Raw genomic sequence first — 22,649 nt, 5'->3', positions numbered from 1 at the left:
AAATATCTTTTCCGGCATGCGCACTTCTTTGCTTTGTAAAAATGGAGAAAACAGCGCATCAGAAGAAAAGCAAACAGGCGTTTGGGATTCAAGGTTTCCGCTGTATGAGTTCAGACTAAATTCCGCTAGATTGAAGCTAAAGAACGATGTGTTATTATCGAAGAGTGTGCTACAGACTGTGTCTGTGAGGTTTGGTATGTCTGGAAATCATCATGTGTGAAACATTACCGCAATCCCCTCGATTGCCAAGTTCAAAACAGTATGATTATTTACTCAAATTCTTGCTTGTCGGAGACAGTGATGTTGGCAAAGAGGAACTGCTCAAAGAAATGGACGATGGTGCCTCAGAATCACCCTATGGATACTCGAGCAGTGGTAAGAAAATGAACTGAATGTTGTGTCAAATCTCAATTAGTGAAAATTTTACAAGTGTTGAATCAATCATGTTTAGAACGCAGCCATCACTGGCCTTACTTTGCTTCTGGCACTGGCACTGGCACTTCACTGAAGTTATCAAAATAAGTGATCGCGTCCAAACGAGTAAACATGGTGAAGATATTAATTATTATACCTTTGTGCGGGATTCCAAATAACGCTCACTGATTCATAAGAAAAATAACCACAAATTTATGTTTTGGACATCATATTGTTCACCCCTTCAATATAAATAAAACTATAAGTACTTTATAAGGCTTATTCATCTAATCATACTCATAGTGATACTGAGTGATAGTGCCAGACCAATTTCACTTTTCATTCTTGTGACTTACTAATTTCCCTCTTCCAGTTCCACATGTCTGCTTAAATATTTTCTATTTGACTTTTTAGTGTATGATTATGGTCTTTCTCAATCTCAGCAGATCTGCCAGTCACATGGTCCTGTACATTCTGTGGAGTGACTGTCACTGATGATTGAGAAAATTTATGATAAGGCCTAAAAAAAAAATAGGTGTGGTTACGGTAACCCGACCTACCCTATTTTTAGGGGCCGATCCTATAACTTTTTATTACATTTGTCAACAACAACAACAACAACAACAAAAAACGAGGGCAAAAAACGCAATAAAAGCGAAAGCGCCCGTGTCGCACACTTATTTCCCTGTCAAGTAGGTTTAATTTGTACACATTAGAAAAAAAAGTAAAAAAATAAAAAAGTGATTGCCTACCTACCTACCCTATTTTTTTTGGGCTATGTTACCGTAACCACACCTATTTTTTTTTTTTGGCCTAATGGAATAATATTATATCGACTGTTGCTGGCCGGCTTAATGATAATTGATATCATTTATGGGCGGGGATGTAGCTCAGTCGGTAGCGCGCTGGATTTGTATCCAGTTGGCCACTGTCAGCGTGAGTTCGTCCCCACGTTCGGCGAGAGATTTATTTCTCAGAGTCAACTTTGTGTGCAGACTCTCCTCGGTGTCCGAACACCCCCGTGTGTACACACAAGACCAAGTGCGCACGAAAAAGATCCTGTAATCCATGTCAGAGTTTAGTGGGTTATAGAAACACGAAAATACCCAGCATGCTTCCTCCGAAAACGGCGTATGGCTGCCTAAATGGCGGGGTAAAAAACCGTCATACACGTAAAAAATTCCACTCGTGCAAAAAACACGAGTGTACGTGGGAGTTTCAGCCCACGGACGCAGAAGAAGATATCATTTATCAAATTATAGACTCATTGATCATGTCAATTTCATGTTTTGTTTGAAATGCATATTGAGAATGTTTAATTATAGAAATATGTAAAGAACATCCACTGTTTGTATACATGTATACATTTAAATAACACCACATACGTGTATAATTTAATCACTATAAATATAATGTACAACATTTACCGTATTATGATGAGATTGTTTAGAAAACATTACATTGGTTACAACTTACAATACACACTGGTTGATTTTGAGTAACTTCAGTAAGAATAAAGTCAGACTAAGAATAGGATGTTTGACAAAATAGTTTATGATAGATCTGGATCTAAAACTAACTTTGTTTCTAGTGATGATGTAAATTACTGAAAAACCAATATCATATTTATGTATACTTGAAATAAAAAGAAAACACACCAGTAACCAGGTTAGGTACGTTAATATCAATATTTCGGCATGTAACTGCATATGCATTATATTATGTATTCTTGTTCTAATCTCACTTGACAGGTATAGATTACAAGACAACTACTATCCTGCTTGATGGCAAGAGGGTGAAACTACAACTGTGGTATGTTACCATGTGTTTGTTTTTACTGGGTTTTACTTTAAATTTTACTTACTTTATTTACAAACTGGATTACAACTTTGACTTTTTGTTTTGTCCCTTTGTTGAGACTGAGAGATCAAATCATCAATTAATAAAGTTTTATAAACATTAAAACTACAGCGTAACACTAACAGGAGGAAAGGATAATTTTATGAGATGCCAGTAATGACTATAAATCTTTTCTGTTTAGAATGGCAAAGACCTCTCGTTATATCTTGTTATTTGTTAAAAATGAAGGGTTAAAGTAACTGACAACACAAGTACTGAAGTAGTGTTTTGTGTTATTGTCAAGTTTTGAGTTTGTTAGTGTTACTGTTAGTGTTAGCTAATGAATATATATATATATATGTAGGACTGCTTCAGTGGTTGCCTGTGACATGACTGAGTCAGAATGCATAGTCAGATTAAAGTTGACTGTAGGTCTCTCAGATTAAGATGCAGATAAGATTTTAAATGACATTTGACTGAGATGTGAAAAGGTGGAAGATGAAGATTTGTGTACATGTATACATTTGAGTATTTTGACTGAGTGTTCGAGCGGTAACCGTCTTGAATCACCTAGCATTGTAGCAGTTAATGCTTTCGTAATTTTATGGATTTATTTTTGTAATGGAAACACTTGTAAACACGGTCATGGTATCCTCTTTCAGGGATACCTCAGGCCAAGGCAGGTTTTGTACCATCCTTCGATCATACTCCAGAGGTGCTCAGGTAAGATGGAGTACATGTGTGTGTGTGTGTGTGTAAGATTTGTTGTGCATGAAAAGACATAGGTCACGTGAGTTGCATGTTAGGCCAAAAAAAAAAGGTCTGTTTACGGTAACCCGACCGACCCTATTTTTTTCGCGCGACCCTAGACTTTTTTTGGCATTTGGGGGGGAAAAAAAATCTTTTGTTTTTTTGGCAAAATAACGTAAAAATATGGGGTTTTTTGGGGGAAAAAAAATCCCGACCTACCGACCCTATTTTTTGGGCCTATGTTACCGTAAACAGACCTTCTTTTTTTTTTGGCCTTATTATAATTGTGCAGAGCTCATTAGAGTTTAGACACATGTTCAAAAGGTCAAGTGTCAGAGAACAACTGAACGTGCACTGAATGTCAACCCCTGTATTAGCAGACCTGGAGGTAGAACAGAGAATGCTAATTGATTTTGGCATTTTGCCTTGAATGTGTGTGTAAACTTGCATAACATAGCACAGAGCTTCTGTCTAACTATAAATAAGCAGTTGTAATCATGGAAGCCCATTAGGCCAGTTGATCGCTGTTCACTAACTGTGTGTCTACTGCAGTAACAATAGTCTGAACTCTGATGCATAATAAATGCTAATGAGTACTTTGTGGTGGGCACAAAAATGCACTTACAGTTACAGTTGTGTGGTTTTCTCTTTTGCACTTTTATTGGCCTGCCTATCAGCATTGCCTTCCAAAGTAACTACATATTGATTCTAAAATAAAGAAATCTGTTGGTCCTAGTTTGAAATGAAGCCCTTTCAAATGTCTCATTTTATCTGACACTCAGTGGTGACAGAACAGAACGGAGCAGTGGTTACAAACCTGCAAAGTATTTTTTCAGATGTCGTTCTGCTCAGTAGAGAGGGCATTGGGTGCTTGCTGCTTTCCCCTGCCAGATCTAGCCATTAAAATCCCATCTCTTTTATATGTCAAAGAGCTTGGCTTTGAACATTCCAAGGAACCATGTGCATGTTGTGACTTTGGGACACCCTGTAACCTGTTTTAATCATTTTCAGGATACGTCTGAAACGTTTATGATGTGTTGGTGTAGGGGATGCACGAGTACCAAAGGTATCTGAAGAAATTATATCAAATGACAGACCCAGAAAGAAAACAGTAGTGAACTAGCTTTGCTGTGCATCAGTCATCTCATCGTTAGCAGCAAAATGTTTACATTTACTAGATTTAGATGGTGAAAACCGAGTACCTATAAAATAAGAACTTTTGACTTTACATGTAGTTACAACTTACATGTAGAGTTGAACCTGTCTGCAACGACCGCTCAAGGGATTGACTAAAAGTAGTTGTTATAGACATGTGGTTGCAATGGAATGGTGAATTTTAGCATATAAATTATAACATTTGTCGGGATCCTTTTGGGTGGAGAAGAGGGGGGGGGGGGGGGGGGGAGGGTTATGACTGTATTATGCAAGCAAGACTTTATGAGAAAAGTTTGTTTGTTATGTATGCATGTCCAATGCATGAGCAGAAGATACCCAAGCTATTCTCACAGCACAGGTTCCCCGGTCATGTAGGGCAAACTTGCAGCAGAAAGAGTTGGAGCAAATCTCATTCATCCCAAATCCTGTTTTTTTGTGTTTTTTGTTTTTTTTGTACACCGGTGAAAGTTGCATCCTGTGGCAGTGCTCAAGAAAGTGTGGAGAGGGTACTGGCGGGCTGCCAGTGTTTATAGAGCATTCCTTCCTGTGCCTTTATTGTCAGCATCATCTTTCCTTGCAACCACCTGAGGCTAAAGCAGAAAGGGATGGGTGGCTGAGAGAGCATAGATGCAGAGGAATGCGAAGATAACACTTGCATTAGTACATGCTGACTTAGCTTATCTGAGAATCTCAGTCTGCATCTCATGTTTTCACTTTCTGTACAGGTTGGGTAAGCTGGTTCAGATAATTGCTGTCTGTTCAGTATACAAGGAGTTTTAAACTGAGAGAAAATAAGAACAGACATGTGTGGAACAAATTGTGAAAATGTTATATATATTATAATGTTAGTCTGGTTTGCTTACAAACTGAACTCAGTGAATCATCATCTTTTTTTGCCCCCAGCCGCTTTCCTTTGACAGCATCAAACACCTTACTTTCTCTTGCTGTCCACTCTATAAACCGTTTATGATTAACTAGAGGAATAACCGGGGTGAATCGCGAGACAGAGACAGACAGCGTGGCAGTTCACCACAATCACCTTTGAAGGCGAAGTCCTCTCAAACGGGATTGAGAATTTTAGAGCTTATTTCTAAGCCCTATATTAACTGTTATGGCTTCTCAAATGCCAGAACATACAGACAGACAAAAGCCGCCAGACCCCATCACAAACAGAACGCTACAATCCACAGGTGTTGCCTCCACACACACACACACACACACACACACACACACACACACACACACACACACACACACACACACACACACACACACACACACACACACACACACACACACACACACACACACACACAGAAGCCGTATATATCTATCTATATAAATATATAGAGATAGATGACAGTGGATTTTTCGATAAATAGATTCGACCTTTGCACTTTTACAGTGAGGACAACTTATGGGTACATGCAAGGAAAGCCCACAACTTCTAAGGCGAACAACTCTGCAGAGTCTGCTGTGAAGGGCGACGGTAGTCTCCCTGTCACACTCGACCCCCTTTGAATGAACTTTGTCCCCAAAGTTCCGAACCATGACCATGGACCCGCCAAGCTTAGGTCCCTTCCAGGTTGGTGGAATGGGAACAGCACGAAAATGATTCAGTGGCCTGAACATTTCATGTCGAGTCCCATCCCTGTCGACGCCGCCGCCGAAACACCACAATCACCTTTGAAGGCGAAGTCCACTCAAACGGGATTGAGAATTTTAGAGCATATTTCTAAGCCCTATAATATCTGTTATGGCTTCTCAAAGGAAGGCCCGAACATACAGACACACCAAAGCCGCCAGACCACATCACAAACAGAACTTTACAATCCACAGGTGTTGCCCACACACACACACACACACACACACACACACACACACACACACACACAGAAGCCGTATATATATATATATCTATCTATATATATATACGACTTGTGTCTGTCTGTGTGTGAGTTCGCGATGCACGGCCAAAGTTCTCGATGGATCTGCTTCAAATTTGGTGGGCATATTCAGGTAGACCCGGTACAGGACACAACCTGGTCGATATTTCAACACGTGCTCTCAGCGCGCAGCGCTGAACCGATTTTGGTTCCACCTCAGCTATTTTGGTTCCACCTCAGCTACCCGGGCCCCCATACCGACACACCAAAGCCAAAGTTCTCGGTGGATCTTTTTCAAATTTGGACACCGTATTCAGCTACACCCCGGACACAATATCATCGATGAGATATTTCAACACGTGTTCTCAGCGCGCAGCGCTGAACCGATTTTGGTTTTTGTATTCATATCACCATTATAAGTAACTCTTCCTTATCTTCTCATCTTCTCCAGGTTTTCAGCGTTTACCTCCCTTCCTTCGTATGGTGCACTATAGTATGAGTGGGGCGTGTTCGGATATTCCCGGCGTTCTGTTACTATTTTTAGAAGGTCACCGCAGTGTCCAGAACGTAAATTGGACCCGTAAATTATCCTCACTGTAAAAGTGCAAAGGTCGAATCAATTTATAGCCACGCGAAAAATACACTGTCATCTATCTCTCTATAGATACGGCTTCTCTGTGTTTGTGTGTGTGTGTGTGTCTCTCTATGTGAGCAACACCTGGGGATTGTTCAGTTCTGTTTGTGATGTGGTCTGGCGGCTTTTGTGTATTTGTATGTACTGGCCTTCCTTTGAAAAGCCATAACAGTTCAAAAGGGCTTACAGATAAGCTATAAATTGCTCAATCCTGTTTGAGTGGAGTTCGCCTCCAAAGGTGATTAACACGGTTACATTCGTCGACAGATGGGACTCGATATGGTCAGGAATGGCATTATGGCCACTGAGTCATTTTCGTGCTGTTCCCATTCCACGAATCTGGGAGGGACCTAAGCTTGGCGGGTCCATTGTTCGGACCCGGCGAAGCCGGCGTACGGCTCTAAGTACTTCTTCTTGGCGAAGCCGGCTACCCGGCGAAGCGGGTATTCATTCTAGTCTATAAATATATAGAGATAGATGACAGTGTATTTTTCGCGTGGCTATAAATTGATTCGACCTTTGCACTTTTACAGTGAGGGCAACTTACGGGTGCAAGGAAAGCGTTCTGGACAGTGCAGTGACATTCTAGAAATAGTAACGGGAATATGGATTGACGCCGCACGAAGGAAGGGAGATAAACGCAAAACACTGGAGAAGATAAGGAAGAGTTACTGGGAATGGATCTGGGAAGATGAACAGAAAAACCAAAATCGGTTCAGCGCTGCGCGCTGAGAGCGTGTTGAAAATTCTCATCGACCAGGTTGTGTCTGGGGTGTACCTGAAGATGCCCACCAAATTTGAAGCAGATCCATCGAGAACTTTGGCCGCGCATCGCGAACACACACACACACACACACACACACACACAGACACACACACACACACACACACAGAGAGACAGACACAAGTCGTATATATATATAGATGGGGGTATTAAAACACCTGTCAGAATTACTATCAATTAACAATGTTCTGTATGCATGAGTAGTCGTTTAGTGGGGGGGGGGAGGGGAGTGAATAATCTCTGAGTATTTAAAAAGTTGTAAAGTGAGAGAAGAAAGGAAAAAAAAAAGTGTGACATTATATATATATATGTACTAGATGATTACCCGCTTCGCCGGGTACCGGCTTCGCCGGGAAGAAGTAGAGCCAAATACCAGGCTGCGCCTGGGACCCGGCAAATGTACGCCGGCTTCGCCGGCGCACGAAGGAAAGGAGATAAACGCGCAAAACACTGGAGACCTTCTAAAAATAGTAACGTGCAGTGACCTTCTAAAAATAGTAACGTAGTAACGGGAATATGGATTGACGCCACACGGAGGAAGGGAGATAATCGCGGCTGAAAACACTGGAGAAGATAAGGAAGAGTTACTGGTAGTGGATCCCGACAAAAAACAAAAACAAAAAAACAAAAAATCGGTTCAGCGCGCACAGCGCTGCGCGCTGAGAGCACGTGTTGAAATATCTCATCGATGAGGTTGTGTCCGGGGTGTAGCTGAATACGGTGTCCAAATTTGAAAAAGATCCACCGAGAACTTTGGCCGTGCATCGCGAACAGACAGACAGACAGACAGACACTAGTCGTATATATATATAGGCAAATATTTAAAAACAATCTCCTCAAAAGTTTTTGGGATGAATATGGAATGTTTATTTATGATGATCCGAATGTTCGCCCCCACCGGGGGCTTCTTCAGGGTGATAGTAGAAGCTCAAACAGGACGTTAGGTGGAATTCAGTAATGGTTCTGTGAATATGGTTACTAATGGTACAGAACAACCGTTCTAATCAAACACAATGATTTACAAGTGTCTTACTAAACTACATATACACCACACACACAAAATCGATTCCCATGAAGCTGACACTCCATCTCACAAACACGTGTTTGATTATAAACAAAGTTTTGAGGTAAAAAAAGACTAAAAACTCAGGATGATTTAGATTGTGCCACCAAGAGAATATATCCCATGACCTCCCTTCTTTGTCTATGTAAATGTACTCTAGGTATATTTCTTGTATTTCCATTGTTCTCTTGTTACATCTATGATGTAACTATTGAACTCTTATAACACATAGAATAGAGGATAAATAAGGGTGCACGAAATACATCATAGCTTGCTCTACTTTCTGTCGTCCTTGACATTCCAAAATGCACATGTACCTATAGACCGGATGTGCAAGGGGTAACCACGCTTTTGAGAACTTGCGCGAGAGTCGTTCAGTGTTATAGCTGAGTTTTAGTCTCGACTTGCCGAGACTATCATCGTAGCGTCATAGATTTCATGACGTCTGTCGTCCATCGCGTCATATTAAGGGGACGTAATCTGTTATGTTTCCTTCTCTTCGCTGTTCTATTTCTCTCTTGTGATCAACATGACAAGCCGTATGTGTTTGAGTGTGTGCTCGTGCTCTCAACTAAAACAAAAGTCAAACTGGCAATCGTTAAAAACCCAGTTCGTCCGACCAGCACTGCTATGTTCAGACTATGCTCATGTGAAGTTACAGCGTGCCCGGTACACACGCCCTTATCGGTATATACCGGTACATCATCGACTACGAGTGTTCTCTGGACAAGCTGTTTAATGCATTTTGCAAGTATTTCTAGCTCTTCTGCGGTGCAGTAGGCCCTATAGGCGATGAAGGTGTCCAAGATCTCAGGAGATGCATGTGTAACCACTAGGTATTCAGTCAAATCCGTGTAAGAGGCTTTCAACTGACGGGGACAACCAAGTACCATTATGCACCGACTTGACATAGATCAACAGACGTGTCTTTAGAATAAGGTATTGCTGAGGTGCCTCATCTGAACAGACAACTAAAGCTTGATGTTTCCGTCACACTTTGTCTTTTAGATCTTCATGGGATATTACCCGCTATTACGAGCTAGTCGTGTGACAGAGAGTTTTCTTGCACATGAGACTGTAGATGTTTCACGACGGCTTTAGCCGGAGTGAAACAGCAGCAGTCGAGTGTGCAAGAACACTCTCTGTCACACGACTAGCTCGTAATGGCGATTATGTCTCACAGCTTCAACAGAGGAGAGAACAAACACGTTTTGCGTACTCACGCTTGATAAACCTAAACACAGGAGCAGCCATTGTGGAGAGATCTACTTTTTGACGAAAGTGAACGAACAACTATGAATGACGTCTCGGTATATGTGAATGACGTCACAGTCATCGTCACAGTCTGTATCTTTTGAAGCATTCCATTCTTCATGACGTCTTTCTGTGTCTGCATCCGCGAAATGTTTGTTCTTTCCGGGGTCTTTGTCATCTATGTTCAGAACTCTGTCCTTCTAGTTTCAGACTAACAGGCCTCCTGAGCGAGCCACTTTCCAAGGGAAGCTAAACTCGCGTATGGAAACAGTACTGTAGTCTGGGATGCCGTTTTCAGTATTCTCAGCGTTGAAGAATTTGTAAAGAGAAGACACGACAACAGCAGGAGAAATAAAAGTCGTGTGTGCATTTTGGGGCTTTTGGAGGGACGATTTCGAGTTTGAATCCGTTCTTGCACATGCTCCAAAGCGTGTAACATACAATCTTGCACACGTTTGCTTTAGAGGTGGCAAAGAAGGAAAGCGTGTGATATACAGGTTACAACACTCGTGATTTTGTATATATATGGCTTGTATTTCAGTCAAGACCCAGCGGGAATATCAAAGTCCCTTGATATTCATCCGCTGGGTCTTGACTGAAATAGAAGCCATATAAAAAACCACTCGTGTTGTAACCTCTATATAGTTATCCTCTGTGTCTAGACTCTCTCTCTCACAGTGTCAGCACAGTAAACATTCATGTACCGGTAGTAATATCATTGCTATTGGTTGTTGCAGGGGATACTTCTGGTGTATGACATCACAAACAAGTGGTCCTTTGATGGCATTGATCGCTGGATAAAAGAAATAAATGAGGTGAGTTTTCAATCATCATTTACGAAGATTACTGATCTGAATGTGGAATGACATCGCAAACAGGTATAGTTTGATGGCTGGATGAAATTGAAAACAATAAATGGGGTAGGTTTTCATCAGTCACCGGGATCCAGGATAATATGCAGAGATGATACGTCATCAAATGTGGTGTCCGTTGTTTGTTATTTTTATTCTATTCATATTGTGCATGTGACTGTGTGGCTGTGAATGTGTTTGCAGTGTGGTTCCATAGCTCATGCTTGCAAGTGTATACACACACACGCATGCACACACACATGCAACTACATACACATACACACAATTTATGCAAGAAACATGTTAGATTTTATTTTGCTATTACATTTACAGCGATCCAGATTGATCAGATTTTCATGATCTTTTCTAACACAATGAATGAGCAATTGAATAATCTCTTACCTCTTGTGTTTAACAGCACGCTCCTGGCGTACCAAAGATTCTGGTTGGAAACCGTCTCCATCTTGCCTTCCGGCGACAAATCAGCGAATCATATGCTGAGCTCTATGCCCTGAAGAACGACATGGCTTTCTTCGAGGTCAGCCCACTGTGTGACTTCAACGTGACTGAGTCGTTTGCGGAGTTGTCACGTCTGGCTTTGAAGAGAAACGGCATGAGCCGAGCCTGGGGCCACAATAAAGGTGAGGAGAATACTTTGTTGTTTTGTTCCTTTCTCTGGGTCTGTTCTCTGTGTGTCTTCCCTATTTCTATTTCTTTTTTCCTCTTTTTTTTTCCTTCTTTTGTGAGTCTTTTTAGACAAAGTGGATAGAAGTTAACCCAAAGGATTCTGTACTGAGGCATAATGAAATATATCTGGTTGCTTGAATTTTAATTGTTATGAAGTTCAGAATGTTTAGTGGAAGTCAGAATAAAACGCTTGTTTTTATTACTTTAAAACAATTAGTGGATGTGATACTTTTGTATTGGCAGGTCAGGTATGGTATGTTACTCTGAATTCTAAAAAGGACTGTAATTCACTTTGGTTTGGCTTCACACAGGTACAAAGATCTGAAAATGATCAAAAGTTAGCTTGCGTGGTGATTCAGATTGGGATACCAGTAGTCATTTAGTTCTTGGCACTGATCCCTTCAGTATGCTTGGACATGTTTTTTTTTTTACATTTAGTCAAGTTTTGACTAAATGTTTTAACATAGAGGGGGAATCGAGACGAGGGTCGTGGTGTATGTGTGTCTGTGTGTGTGTAGAGCGATTCAGACTAAACTACTGGACCGATCTTTATGAAATTTGACATGAGAGTTCCTGGGAATGATATCCCCGGACGTTTTTTTTCATTTTTTCGAGAAATGCCTTTGATGACGTCGTATCCGGCTTTTTGTAAAAGTTGAGGCGGCACTGTCACACCCTCATTTTTCAATCAAATTGATTGAAATTTTGGCCAAGCAATCTTCGACAAAGGCCGGACTTTAGTATTGCATTTCAGCTTGGTGGCTTAAAAACTAATGAATGAGTTTGGTCATTAAAAATCGGAAACTTGTAATTAAAATTATCTTTTTTATTAAACGATCCAAAAACTATTTCATCTTATTCTTCGTCATTTTCTGATTCCAAAAACATATACATATGTTATATTTGGATTACAAACAAGCTCTGAAAATTAAAAATATGAAAATTAATTTTCTGAAATCGATTTGAAAACAATTTCATCTTATTCCTTGTCGGTCCCTGATTCCAAAAACATATAGATATGATATGTTTGGATTAAAAACAAACTCAGTAAGCTAAAAAGAATAGCCATACAGAAAAGCGTCCCGCAGTGGGGCACTGCGGTTATGAAATTAAAAGCCCCTCCTGTTTTTGGAACCGCAGGAGCTTTCTAGTTTGCTGTTAGGTAGATTTTTGGTTCCTCTTTCCTGTCATGCTCTCTTTTTCTTCATGAATTCTTTTCTTTTTTCTGCCTTCTTGCTCATTCACCTGTATTTTTTCCAAAAATCTCTTCTCTTGCCGCTTGTCTCGCGATTCATGTATAGTTTAATCTGTTAGTGTTCTGATGTAAGTCCAGCAGTAGATAGGTTAAGCCTATTTTAACATACTGGAAACTGGTAATCTTCCAGTAGGTATTAATTTAGTTTTACTAAAGCCTGCTGGGACACAAGTAATGGGTTAGTGCATTTGTAAACAGGAATCGCTTGACAAGTGGCCCCCTTCATCCCCCCCTTCCTCGTCCTGATATGGCTCTGCGTAGTCGGCTGGACGTTAAGCAACAAATAAACAAACAAACAAACAGAAAAGCGTGTTATCCTGCTCAGCGCGACCACTACCGCACTATTCTGGCTTGTCGATTTCACTGCCTTTGCCACGAGCGGTGGACTGACGAAACTATGAGTATGCGGTCTTGGTGAAAAAAGCAGTGCGTTCAGTTTCATTCTGTGAGTTCGACAGCTTGACTAAATGTTGTTTTTTGCCTTACGCGACTTGTTTTACTTTACATAATTCTTGTGGAAATATTGTCACATTTGTCATTTCGTTTTCAGTGTTGAGTCTGCAGGAGCTGGCGTGCCGCACGATCGTGTCTCAGACCACCATCTACGGCATCGACCACCTTCCCCTCCCACCTCCACTCAAGTCCCACCTCAAGTCGTACGCACTGACGAACAAGACACGGGCACGCATGCACAGTTTCATGCATCGCGACAAACACAAAAAGGCAAAGTACCTCAACCCCCAAGACTCACCACCCATGAACTGCCGCAAAAGCTGTATCATCAGCTAGCGTTAAAGACATGGGGGATTGGGATGGGTAGGGATGGGGATTGGTGACAGTGGGTGTGTGCGGTTGAGAGTTTCTTTGTGTTCTCAGTGTTCCAATGAGTGGTTCGGACAATGCATGTGCTCAAGGATGTGACAGAAACAGCTTGAAGATAACACTGAGAAGAGTTTTTTCTTTGCGCTGGTGCTCATCCGGACCTGGCTCAAAACTCACAGAGTCGTACAGGTGATGTGGAATTTTTGAGTGGTGCGGGATTTTCTCAAACAGTTCCTCGGAAGTGTGTAAGATTTGTTGCAACACAACACAGCTGAAATGAGTACAAGTGGGAAGGAGGAAGATGTGCTGAGATTTTCTGTTGTGGAAGCAGTGGGTTTTGTGTTCAGAGAACTTGTCAACAACAAGAACTGCCAGCTGAGACATCTCTGTGATGATTTTCAAACTGCCATAAAATCGTCATGCAGCATTTTTGGGGCAGACTTTTGACTTGTGCAGCTTTTCTCAAACATTTTTTTTTTTTTGTGTACTCGTTCATCTGTGGACTGTATTTTAACTGCCAGACATAATTAAGTGCAGCTTGCCATTATATAAAACAGGGTTTGCGCATTAACTTTTTCAGAATCAAGTGTCATTTTGAGAAAAGCTTGCAAAGGTTTGTTCATATTGCCTTTGAGTGTGAGTATTTGAAAGGTATCCAGTTGTGTGTGGCGTTTGAATTGGGACATTTTGTAGCCAGTGAGTTTTAACCTCAGAATTAAGAAACTGCCAGTACACAGAATGTTTTGTTGTCGGGTTTAGTTTCTGGACAGCCGTTGAAGAAAGTACATGTATTCTGTTATCTGAGAAATTTCTGTTAATAACCCCTGCCAGCAGTTTCTCACTAGTAACATTTTTTTTTATTCTTTATCTCATCTTATCATGGCTGCCTCTGAATAGTGACTTTATTAATTAATATTTTTTTTATGGGGAATTACTGTTACTGTGTGAGTCTAGAAACGATGCAGTTTGGCAAGCTTGTCTACCAGTGAGTGAATCTTGGAGTTTTGCAGATAAATACTTTGATATATGTACGGAGCATGTACCTGAATCAATTTGAGAAAAAGGACTGGTGCAGTGGAACCCTTTGTTTGCAAGTGTGGTTGCCACCACAATAGAGCACATATTGACATTTAATGTTGGAAATTTGTACAGCTTATGACTATACTTTTGTGGTCAGAAGATTCTTCCCTTTGTGTGTATGTGTGTGTGTGTTGTTTGTTATCAAGTTACATTCATATCATGTTATTAACTGAATCTCTGCTGTAGTTCTTGTTCACGCAATAGGTATTTTCTTGAAACAACTGTCCATGCTTTTATGTGCTTTGGAAGAGTTCTATTTCTTGAAGTTGAACGAAATTGTAAACATGACAACAACAACAACAAAAAGCAACTGATGTCTGCTCAAAACAAAATTTTACAATGCTTTTTCCTTTGGAAAACAGCGACATGTTCACTGTGACGCTATTGGCATGTTTACAATTTGGCTCACCTTCAAGAATAAAACTTTTCCACAGCCCACAAGAAAACAACAGAGTTATTTTGGAACATCATCTATTGGAAGAAATAAGATCAGTGAACAGGTTCTCATTTTTTGACTCACATGCGAAGCAAAAGTGAGTCTATGTACTCACCCGAGTCGTCCGTCCGTCCGTCCGTCCGGAAAACTTTAACGTTGGATATTTCTTGGACACTATTCAGTCTATCAGTACCAAATTTGGCAAGATGGTGTATGATGACAAGGCCCCAAAAAACATACATAGCATCTTGACCTTGCTTCAAGGTCAAGGTCGCAGGGGCCATAAATGTTGCCTAAAAAACAGCTATTTTTCATATTTTTCCCATTTTCTCTGAAGTTTTTGAGATTCAATACCTCACCTATATATGATATATAGGGCAAAGTAAGCCCCATCTTTTGATACCAGTTTGGTTTACCTTGCTTCAAGGTCAAGGTCACAGGAGCTCTTCAAAGTTGGATTGTATACATATTTTGAAGTGACCTTGACCCTGAACTATGGAAGATAACTGTTTCAAACTTAAAAATTATGTGGGGCACATGTTATGCTTTCATCATGAGACACATTCGGTCACATATGATCAAGGTCAAGGTCACTTTGACCCTTATGAAATGTGACCAAAATAAGGTAGTGAACCACTAAAAGTGACCATATCTCATGGTAGAAAGAGCCAATAAGCACCATTGTACTTCCTATGTCTTGAATTAACAGCTTTGTGTTGCATGACCTTGGATGACCTGGTCAAGGTCACATGTATTTTGGTAGGAAAAATGTGTAAAGCATGTGAGTCGTATGGGCTTTGCCCTTCTTGTTTACAGTAGACAACTTCCGGAAAAACATAACTGGTTTTAATAGGTTGTGGAGGAGTTATGCTACTTGAAACTGAGAGAACCACTGATGAGTGTAGTAAGCCGGTGTTGTCAGAGTGAAAGTGAGGTCCTGTGTCAGACATGGGACTGGTCCGAATTTTATCGGAATTCCGATATTTTCCTTAGCTCACAGACCATTCTTGAGATCGATGCAAATTCGTTGAGAAAAAAAAGGGGGGGTGGTGGTATGAACCGTTCAGCTGAAGCTGTCTGCGTCTGAAGTCAGTGCATTCGCACCCCAGCACTCGCGTGAACCCATAGCAGTATCATGGGTCGCGTTTGATTGGCTGTCGATCTCCGACGATTATCGCCTAGGCCTAATTATTCACCAAAGGCGGTTTGAGGGTTGTTTTGATTAGCTGCCGATCTCCAAACGCCGAAGGTGAAAAAGGTAGCATCATGGCGTCTGGATTCCGTAGTGTTTTGTCAGCTTTGGAAGCTCTTACGATCGACGACCAAAGTGTGAAAAACAAGTGGAAAGCCAACTGGCTGTCAGACGAAGTGACTGTCATTATCAACAAGAAAGAAAGGCGCCAGTTCATTGGCGACAGTATCGCCAAGATATCCATTTCCGGTCAGGCCGTGTGCACGTGGTGCGACAACGGCCACTGCGTGGTGAAATACGGACTTGGTGGAAAAAATGTGTTGGTTCTGAAAGTTTTTAAGTAAGTTTTGTGTGTGTGTGATTGTTATAAATTACACTTTTGTTTAAAATGCTAAAACATATTATTCTTGTGGTTTTTATAGTTTTTTAAAAAGGCATGATCTAATTTTTTGCTATCAGGAGAGGCCCCAAAATGGCCTTTATAATTCTAACATTCATTTTCCGTCAGGGGGGCTTTAGCCCCCCTGAACCCCCTACCGGGGCGTTGCCCCTGGACCCCACCAGGGGCCGCATGGACCCCGGCTTACTTTCCTACTTTTTGAACATTTGCTGGTCTCATGTCTGCTGTGTGCATGATTTTAAAAGTAATGTTAGGGATAAAAATCTGACACTCCATGAATGGCATAATGATTCCTTCTACTGTTAACATTTTTTTTGTTAAATCTGCGCATCACAGCTCGCTATTCTCTGGCAACGTATAAGCTTGCCTCAGATTCATGTAATTTCCACAGTCCATAACATTGAAAGCCCCAACAGATTTGTTTCCGGAAACTGTCTTTTCAATTGTCAGATTATTGTTGTCTGAGCAGCTCAAGGCAGGCAGAGTTACTTCCCATGTGTTGTGTGAATTTCTGTTGTACAGTACATTGGTTTTGTGCGATGTGATGTCATTATGTGATTTTTGTTGTTGTTGGTCATGTTTGCATGTAAAGGTTGTCTAGTTAAAATTTAAAGCTCAGAGTTGATGCTAAGTTGTACAAATCCTTTTCTCTGTATTTTCTTCCTTTGGTGCTCAGAAATGATTGGTACTTCTTCATACATGTAACCTGTATATATTTTCATGAAAAAAGTTTTTTTAAATGTTATTTTAAAAATCAGCTGATGCCTTCTTGAATGCAGCATTAAACCAAATGTTTTGAATGGTCCTGATCGCGTTTTGCTGATAAAAGAATATAAATACATATTACATTTTATTCTCTGTAAGAACTCAAAAGAAAGCTTCACTTGCCTGATCAAATTTAGTCAAAGCATTGGTTTTAGTGTATAATTTACATGTATTTTAGAAATGATCTCCATAATGGGGGAAAAAGTACACAGTGCAAAACAATAGCTTTGCAAAAATGTATATATATGATTAGTATCGTTTTTTCGTTAGGATACTATTGTCACATAACTGGATATAAAAAAAAAATCATTGGTTTAATGCCTAACTGATAAGGTCATTTTTTTATTTCCGTAACAAAACCTATATAATTTCCACTTAGTTCACTTTGTTCTCTGTTTTACACAACTTCAACGATTTCACCTATTTGGTTATTCTCAGACGTTCAATACAGCAAGAGTTCATGCTTCTGGTTAATAGGAGTATGATTTGTTGCACTCATATGCTGTGAATTTAAGATCCTTTTTTACATTTAGTCAAGTTTTGACTAAATGTTTTAACATAGAGGGGGGAATCGAGACGAGGGTCGTGGTGTATGTGTGTCTGTCTGTCTGTCTGTCTGTCTGTCTGTCTGTGTGTGTGTGTAGAGCGATTCAGACTAAACTACTGGACTGATCTTTATGAAATTTGACATGAGAGTTCCTGGGTATGATATCCTCAGACGTTTTTTTCATTTTATTGATAAATGTCTTTGATGACGTCATATCCGGCTTTTCGTGAAAGTTGAGGCGGCACTGTCACACTCTCATTTTTTAACCAAATTGGTTGAAATTTTGGTCAAGTAATCTCCGACGAAGCCCGGACTTCGGTATTGCATTTCAGCTTGGTGGCTTAAAAATTAATTAATGACTTTGGTCATTAAAAATCTGAAAATTGTAAAAAAATTATTTTTTTTATAAAATGATCCAAATTTACGTTCATCTTATTCTCCATTATTTTCTGATTCCAAAAACATATAAATATGTTATATTTGGATTAAAAACAAGCTCTGAAAATTAAAAATATAAAAATTATGATCAAAATTAAATTTTCGAAATCAATTTAAAAACACTTTCATCTTATTGCTTGTCGGTTCCTGATTCCAAAAACATATAGATATGATATGTTTGGATTGAAAACACGCTCAGAAAGTTAAAACGAAGAGAGGTACAGAAAAGCGTGCTATCCTTCTCAGCGCAACTACTACCCCGCTCTTCTTGTCAATTTCACTGCCTTTGCCATGAGTGGTGGACTGACGATGCTTCGAGTATACGGTCTTGCTGCGTTGCATTGCGTTCAGTTTCATTCTGTGAGTTCGACAGCTACTTGACTAAAATGTTGTATTTTCGCCTTACGCGACTTGTTTTTCCATTGACAATGGAATGTTTTGCTTTTGTGCTGCTTTTTGTTCCACACTGATAAGCTTCTGTCTCTGCTATTTTTTCGACATGAAAGATGCAGTAGCTTCACTTGCCAAAAGTAAAATATCTATATCTATTTATACATATTTATTATATGTCTGATTGCAGTCTCTATGTGAGATCAGCTGGAAAAAAATCTACAAGCATTATCCCAAAGCTTCAGTTTCTCGCATTTCAAGCTTTTTCTCAACAGCTTAAATTCTGTTTCAGTTTTCAGTATTATTCTTTCTGTGTTACAACACATAGCATGTTGTCTGCCTGAAACAGCTTGATAATTACAAGCATTGTTCTTCATTGTATTTCGCCCTTCAGTCTTGATATTTGTGCTTTTCTTTTTCTTGTATGCCATCCTCATGCATTAACTTGATATTTACTGGTATTGGCTTTGCTTCTAGTTAGTCTTTGTTGTTCCCCCCGCGGGTTAGGGGGAAGAATTTACCCGATGCTCCCCAGCATGTCGTAAGAGGCGACTAACGGATTCTGTTTCTCCTTTTACCCTTGTTAAATGTTTCTTGTATAGAATATAGTCAATTTTTGTAAAGATTTTAGTCAAGCAGTATGTAAGAAATGTTAAGTCCTTTGTACTGGAAACTTGCATTCTCCCAGTAAGGTAATATATTGTACTACGTTGCAAGCCCCTGGAGCAAATTTTTGATTAGTGCTTTTGTGAACAAGAAACAATTGACAAGTGGCTCTATCCCCTTTCCCCGTCGCGATATAACCCTTCGTGGTTGAAAACGACGTTAAACACCAAATAAAGAAAGAAAGTCTTTGTTGTCATTAAATACAAGCAGTCTGCTTGTTAACGTTCTTAATGTTGTTACTGTTTATAACGTGTATACAAGAAATTAATAAAAACACGCTTAAACCAAATACAAAGAAGCATTCTCTGTATGCTTTTCTTCACTTGGTTGCTTTCATTAGCTGATTATTGGTTTGAATTAAACTTGGTTGTGAAGAGTTGCAAACATTCAGATTGCAGCTTGCTCTTTCTGTTTGTTAATAAGTAGAACATTCAATCAATCAATCAATCAATATGAGGCTTATATCGCGCGTATTCCATGGGTACAGTTCTAAGCGCAGGGATTTATTTTTATTTTTTATTTTTTATTTCTTTTATTTTTTTTATTTTATGCAATTTATATCGCGCACATATTCAAGGCGCAGGGATGTATTTATGCCGTGTGAGATGGAATTTTTTTACACAATACATTTAATGGTAAAGCATGATCTGAAATAATTTGTCAAAGGGGGCTAAGAGAAAGTTTTGCATGAGGTGAGTGTTGTCACAAACTCAGTCTTTGTAGTGGAACAGGCAGGACATTCTCAAGAGTGATTTTCATGGTTCCATTATGTCACGATTTTATAAACTGATAATGAAATCTTTTGATTGCTAACATTTAAAAACCTGACCTCATTTACCTTGTTGCACAAATGCATTACATGTTCTTTTATAGTTCATGCTATTGTCTGAAAATATGTTTAATTTTTCTGAAAGGAATTTGTTTTCTTCTACTTACGAAAAGTATGCATGAAATTTTAGGCTATAAAGTTTTATGTTTTTACTATGTGATCACTATTCTTATATTCACTGTTAGATTTGAATGCATTTTTACTAATCCAACAACATTTCGCAGACTTTCTCGATGGCAGGGTTATTTATACAACATGCTGAAAAAAGATTCTTCAATGCTAATTTACGCACTTCAATATTTTCAAAAAGAAGACAGCTATGTTATTCAAATTCTGAATTGTGTGCCTTTCATTTTGTTTTCATCCGAAGTGGTACACATTTGTCGTCTTCACATTAAATGTCTAGAAAAATATAACGTTATTCTCAAAGTGTATGGGGTTTGTAGACCTGTCTAAAAAAAAATTCTACAACTGTGTGTTTTGTTGTCTTTTTAGTTTAGGTTTCTTTTTTAATGTATTTTCTGATTTCTCGGAATTTGAGGAGAAAGAAAATGAATGTGTGATGATTTGTAAGCTGTATCACAGTATTAATTCCCCTGACTCTTGAGATCCTTCAGTAATTGCTAGAGCTTGAAATCAAAGCAAGCATGCCCTGAAAAATCAAAGAATGTGTATAGCGGTGGAAGTGTAAATGTTTTTGTGGAATTTGCGTTAAAATTAAATAATTTGGTGCTGCTGTTTACCTGAAGGATTTGTTTTTGTGTATTGCATGTCCTGAAGTTGTCTTTTTTCCGCTTTCTTCATCAGTTTAATGTAGGCTGTTGAGGTTGTATGTTTTATCGCATATGTTTTGATAGGCAGTTACTGGAAACTTGCATTCTCCCAGTAAGGTAATATATTGTACTACGTTGCAAGCCCCTGGAGCAATTTTTTTATTTGTGCTTTTGTGAACAAGAAGCAATTAACAAGTGGTTCAATCCCATCTCTCCCCTTTCCCCGTCGCGATATAACCTTCATGGTTGAAAACGACGTTAAACACCAAATAAAGAATAAAGATAGACAGTACCCCCGCGGGTTAGGGGGGAAGAATTTACCCGATGCTCCCCAGCATGTCGTAAGAGGCGACTAACGGATTCTGTTTCTCTTGTTACCCTTGTTAAGTGTTTCTTGTATAGAATATAGTCAATTTTTGTAAAGATGTTAGTCAAGCAGTATGTAAGAAATGTTAAGTCCTTTGTACTGGAAACTTGCATTCTCCCAGTAAGGTAATACATTGTACATACTACGTTGCAAGCCCCTGGAGCAAATTTTTGATTAGTGCTTTTGTGAACAAGAAACAATTGACAAGTGGCTCTATCCCATCTCCCTGTCACGATATAACCTGCGTGGTTGAAAACGACGTTAAACACCAAATAAAGAAGGAAAGAAAGTTTACTGAGTACGCAGACACTCCGACACCCAGGCTTTTTTTTTTTTTTTTTTTTTCTTGTTTGTGTCTTGTTGTTTTTGTTGTTTTGTTTGTGCCTGTTAGGGCTTGGTAATCCTTCAGAAACATTGGTTCTAGGGAGTACCTTTTTTATCAGTTTTAGTTTTTATCATGTGTTTATATCTGGCTCAGACAGTAATTTTTGTCTTGTGATGTTGTTCTGAGATTGTATGTATTGCAACTTATCTTTCATGGTTCAAGAGTATGCGACATGTTTCTTTCGTTTTCTGCGAAAGGAAATAGATCAGTTGCTTTATATTTTTTTTAAAGTCTGGTGTATTAGATTTTAATTAAGGACACACTGAAAAAAAGAATGAATAGCGCTTTTCATCCTGTTATTGTTACATGCTCATGAGTAAAACAACTCAATGAAAATCTCATTTTGTTTGTGGATGCCAACTTTACGTGATGGTTTATTTTGTATGAATCATTTTGAGTTCTTATGTGTACGTTTAGACCCCCCGCGGGTTAGGGGGAAGAATTTACTCGATGCTCCCCAGCATGTCGTGAGAGGCGACTAACGGATTCTGTTTCTCCTTTTACCCTTGTTAAGTGTTTCTTGTATAGAATATAGTCAATGTTTGTACAGATTTTAGTCAAGCAGTATGTAAGAAATGTTAAGTCCTTTGTACTGGAAACTTGCATTCTCCCAGTAAGGTCATATATTGTACTACATTGCAAGCCCCTGGAGCAATTTTTTTATTAGTGCTTTTGTGAACAAGAAACAATTAACAAGTGGCTCTATCCCATCTCCCCCCTTTCCCAGTCGCGATATAACCTTGAACGGTTGAAAACGACGTTAAACACCAAATAAAGAAAGAAAGAAAGAAACGCGTACGTTTAGTGTTTAAGCCATTAACTCAATGTTCATGATTTGTTCTGTATTGTATCAAATAACTGTTGTGTTTCATGTCTGCCTCTTCGGTGGAACTTGTGATGAAATAGTGAGCAATAAAAAAGAAAGTAACTAAGATTAGTTATATGGTTTTTGTGTACAGAGAAGGTTCTGTCAGTGTGTGTGCGCGC

At 39.4% G+C, this 22,649-nt stretch overlaps 1 protein-coding gene across 1 annotated transcript; it reads left to right on the top strand.

Moving 5' to 3' along the window:
* The first annotated feature begins 43 nt into the window (after positions 1 to 43).
* Positions 44 to 22,596, top strand: LOC138959608 (ras-related protein Rab-40C-like). The gene is made up of 6 exons (XM_070331167.1): positions 44 to 375; positions 2,166 to 2,226; positions 2,916 to 2,976; positions 10,517 to 10,594; positions 11,049 to 11,271; positions 13,123 to 22,596. Exons 1-6 carry the CDS (start codon positions 213 to 215, stop codon positions 13,359 to 13,361), a joined length of 825 nt encoding a protein of 274 aa, XP_070187268.1. The 5' UTR covers positions 44 to 212; the 3' UTR covers positions 13,362 to 22,596.
* Positions 22,597 to 22,649: the final 53 nt, after the last annotated feature.

This window comes from Littorina saxatilis, linkage group LG2, assembly GCF_037325665.1.
Source record: "Littorina saxatilis isolate snail1 linkage group LG2, US_GU_Lsax_2.0, whole genome shotgun sequence".
NCBI lineage: Eukaryota > Metazoa > Mollusca > Gastropoda > Littorinimorpha > Littorinidae > Littorina > Littorina saxatilis.
The sequence above is the reverse complement of the archived record's forward strand: the minus strand, read 5'-3'. Positions and strand labels throughout refer to the sequence as shown.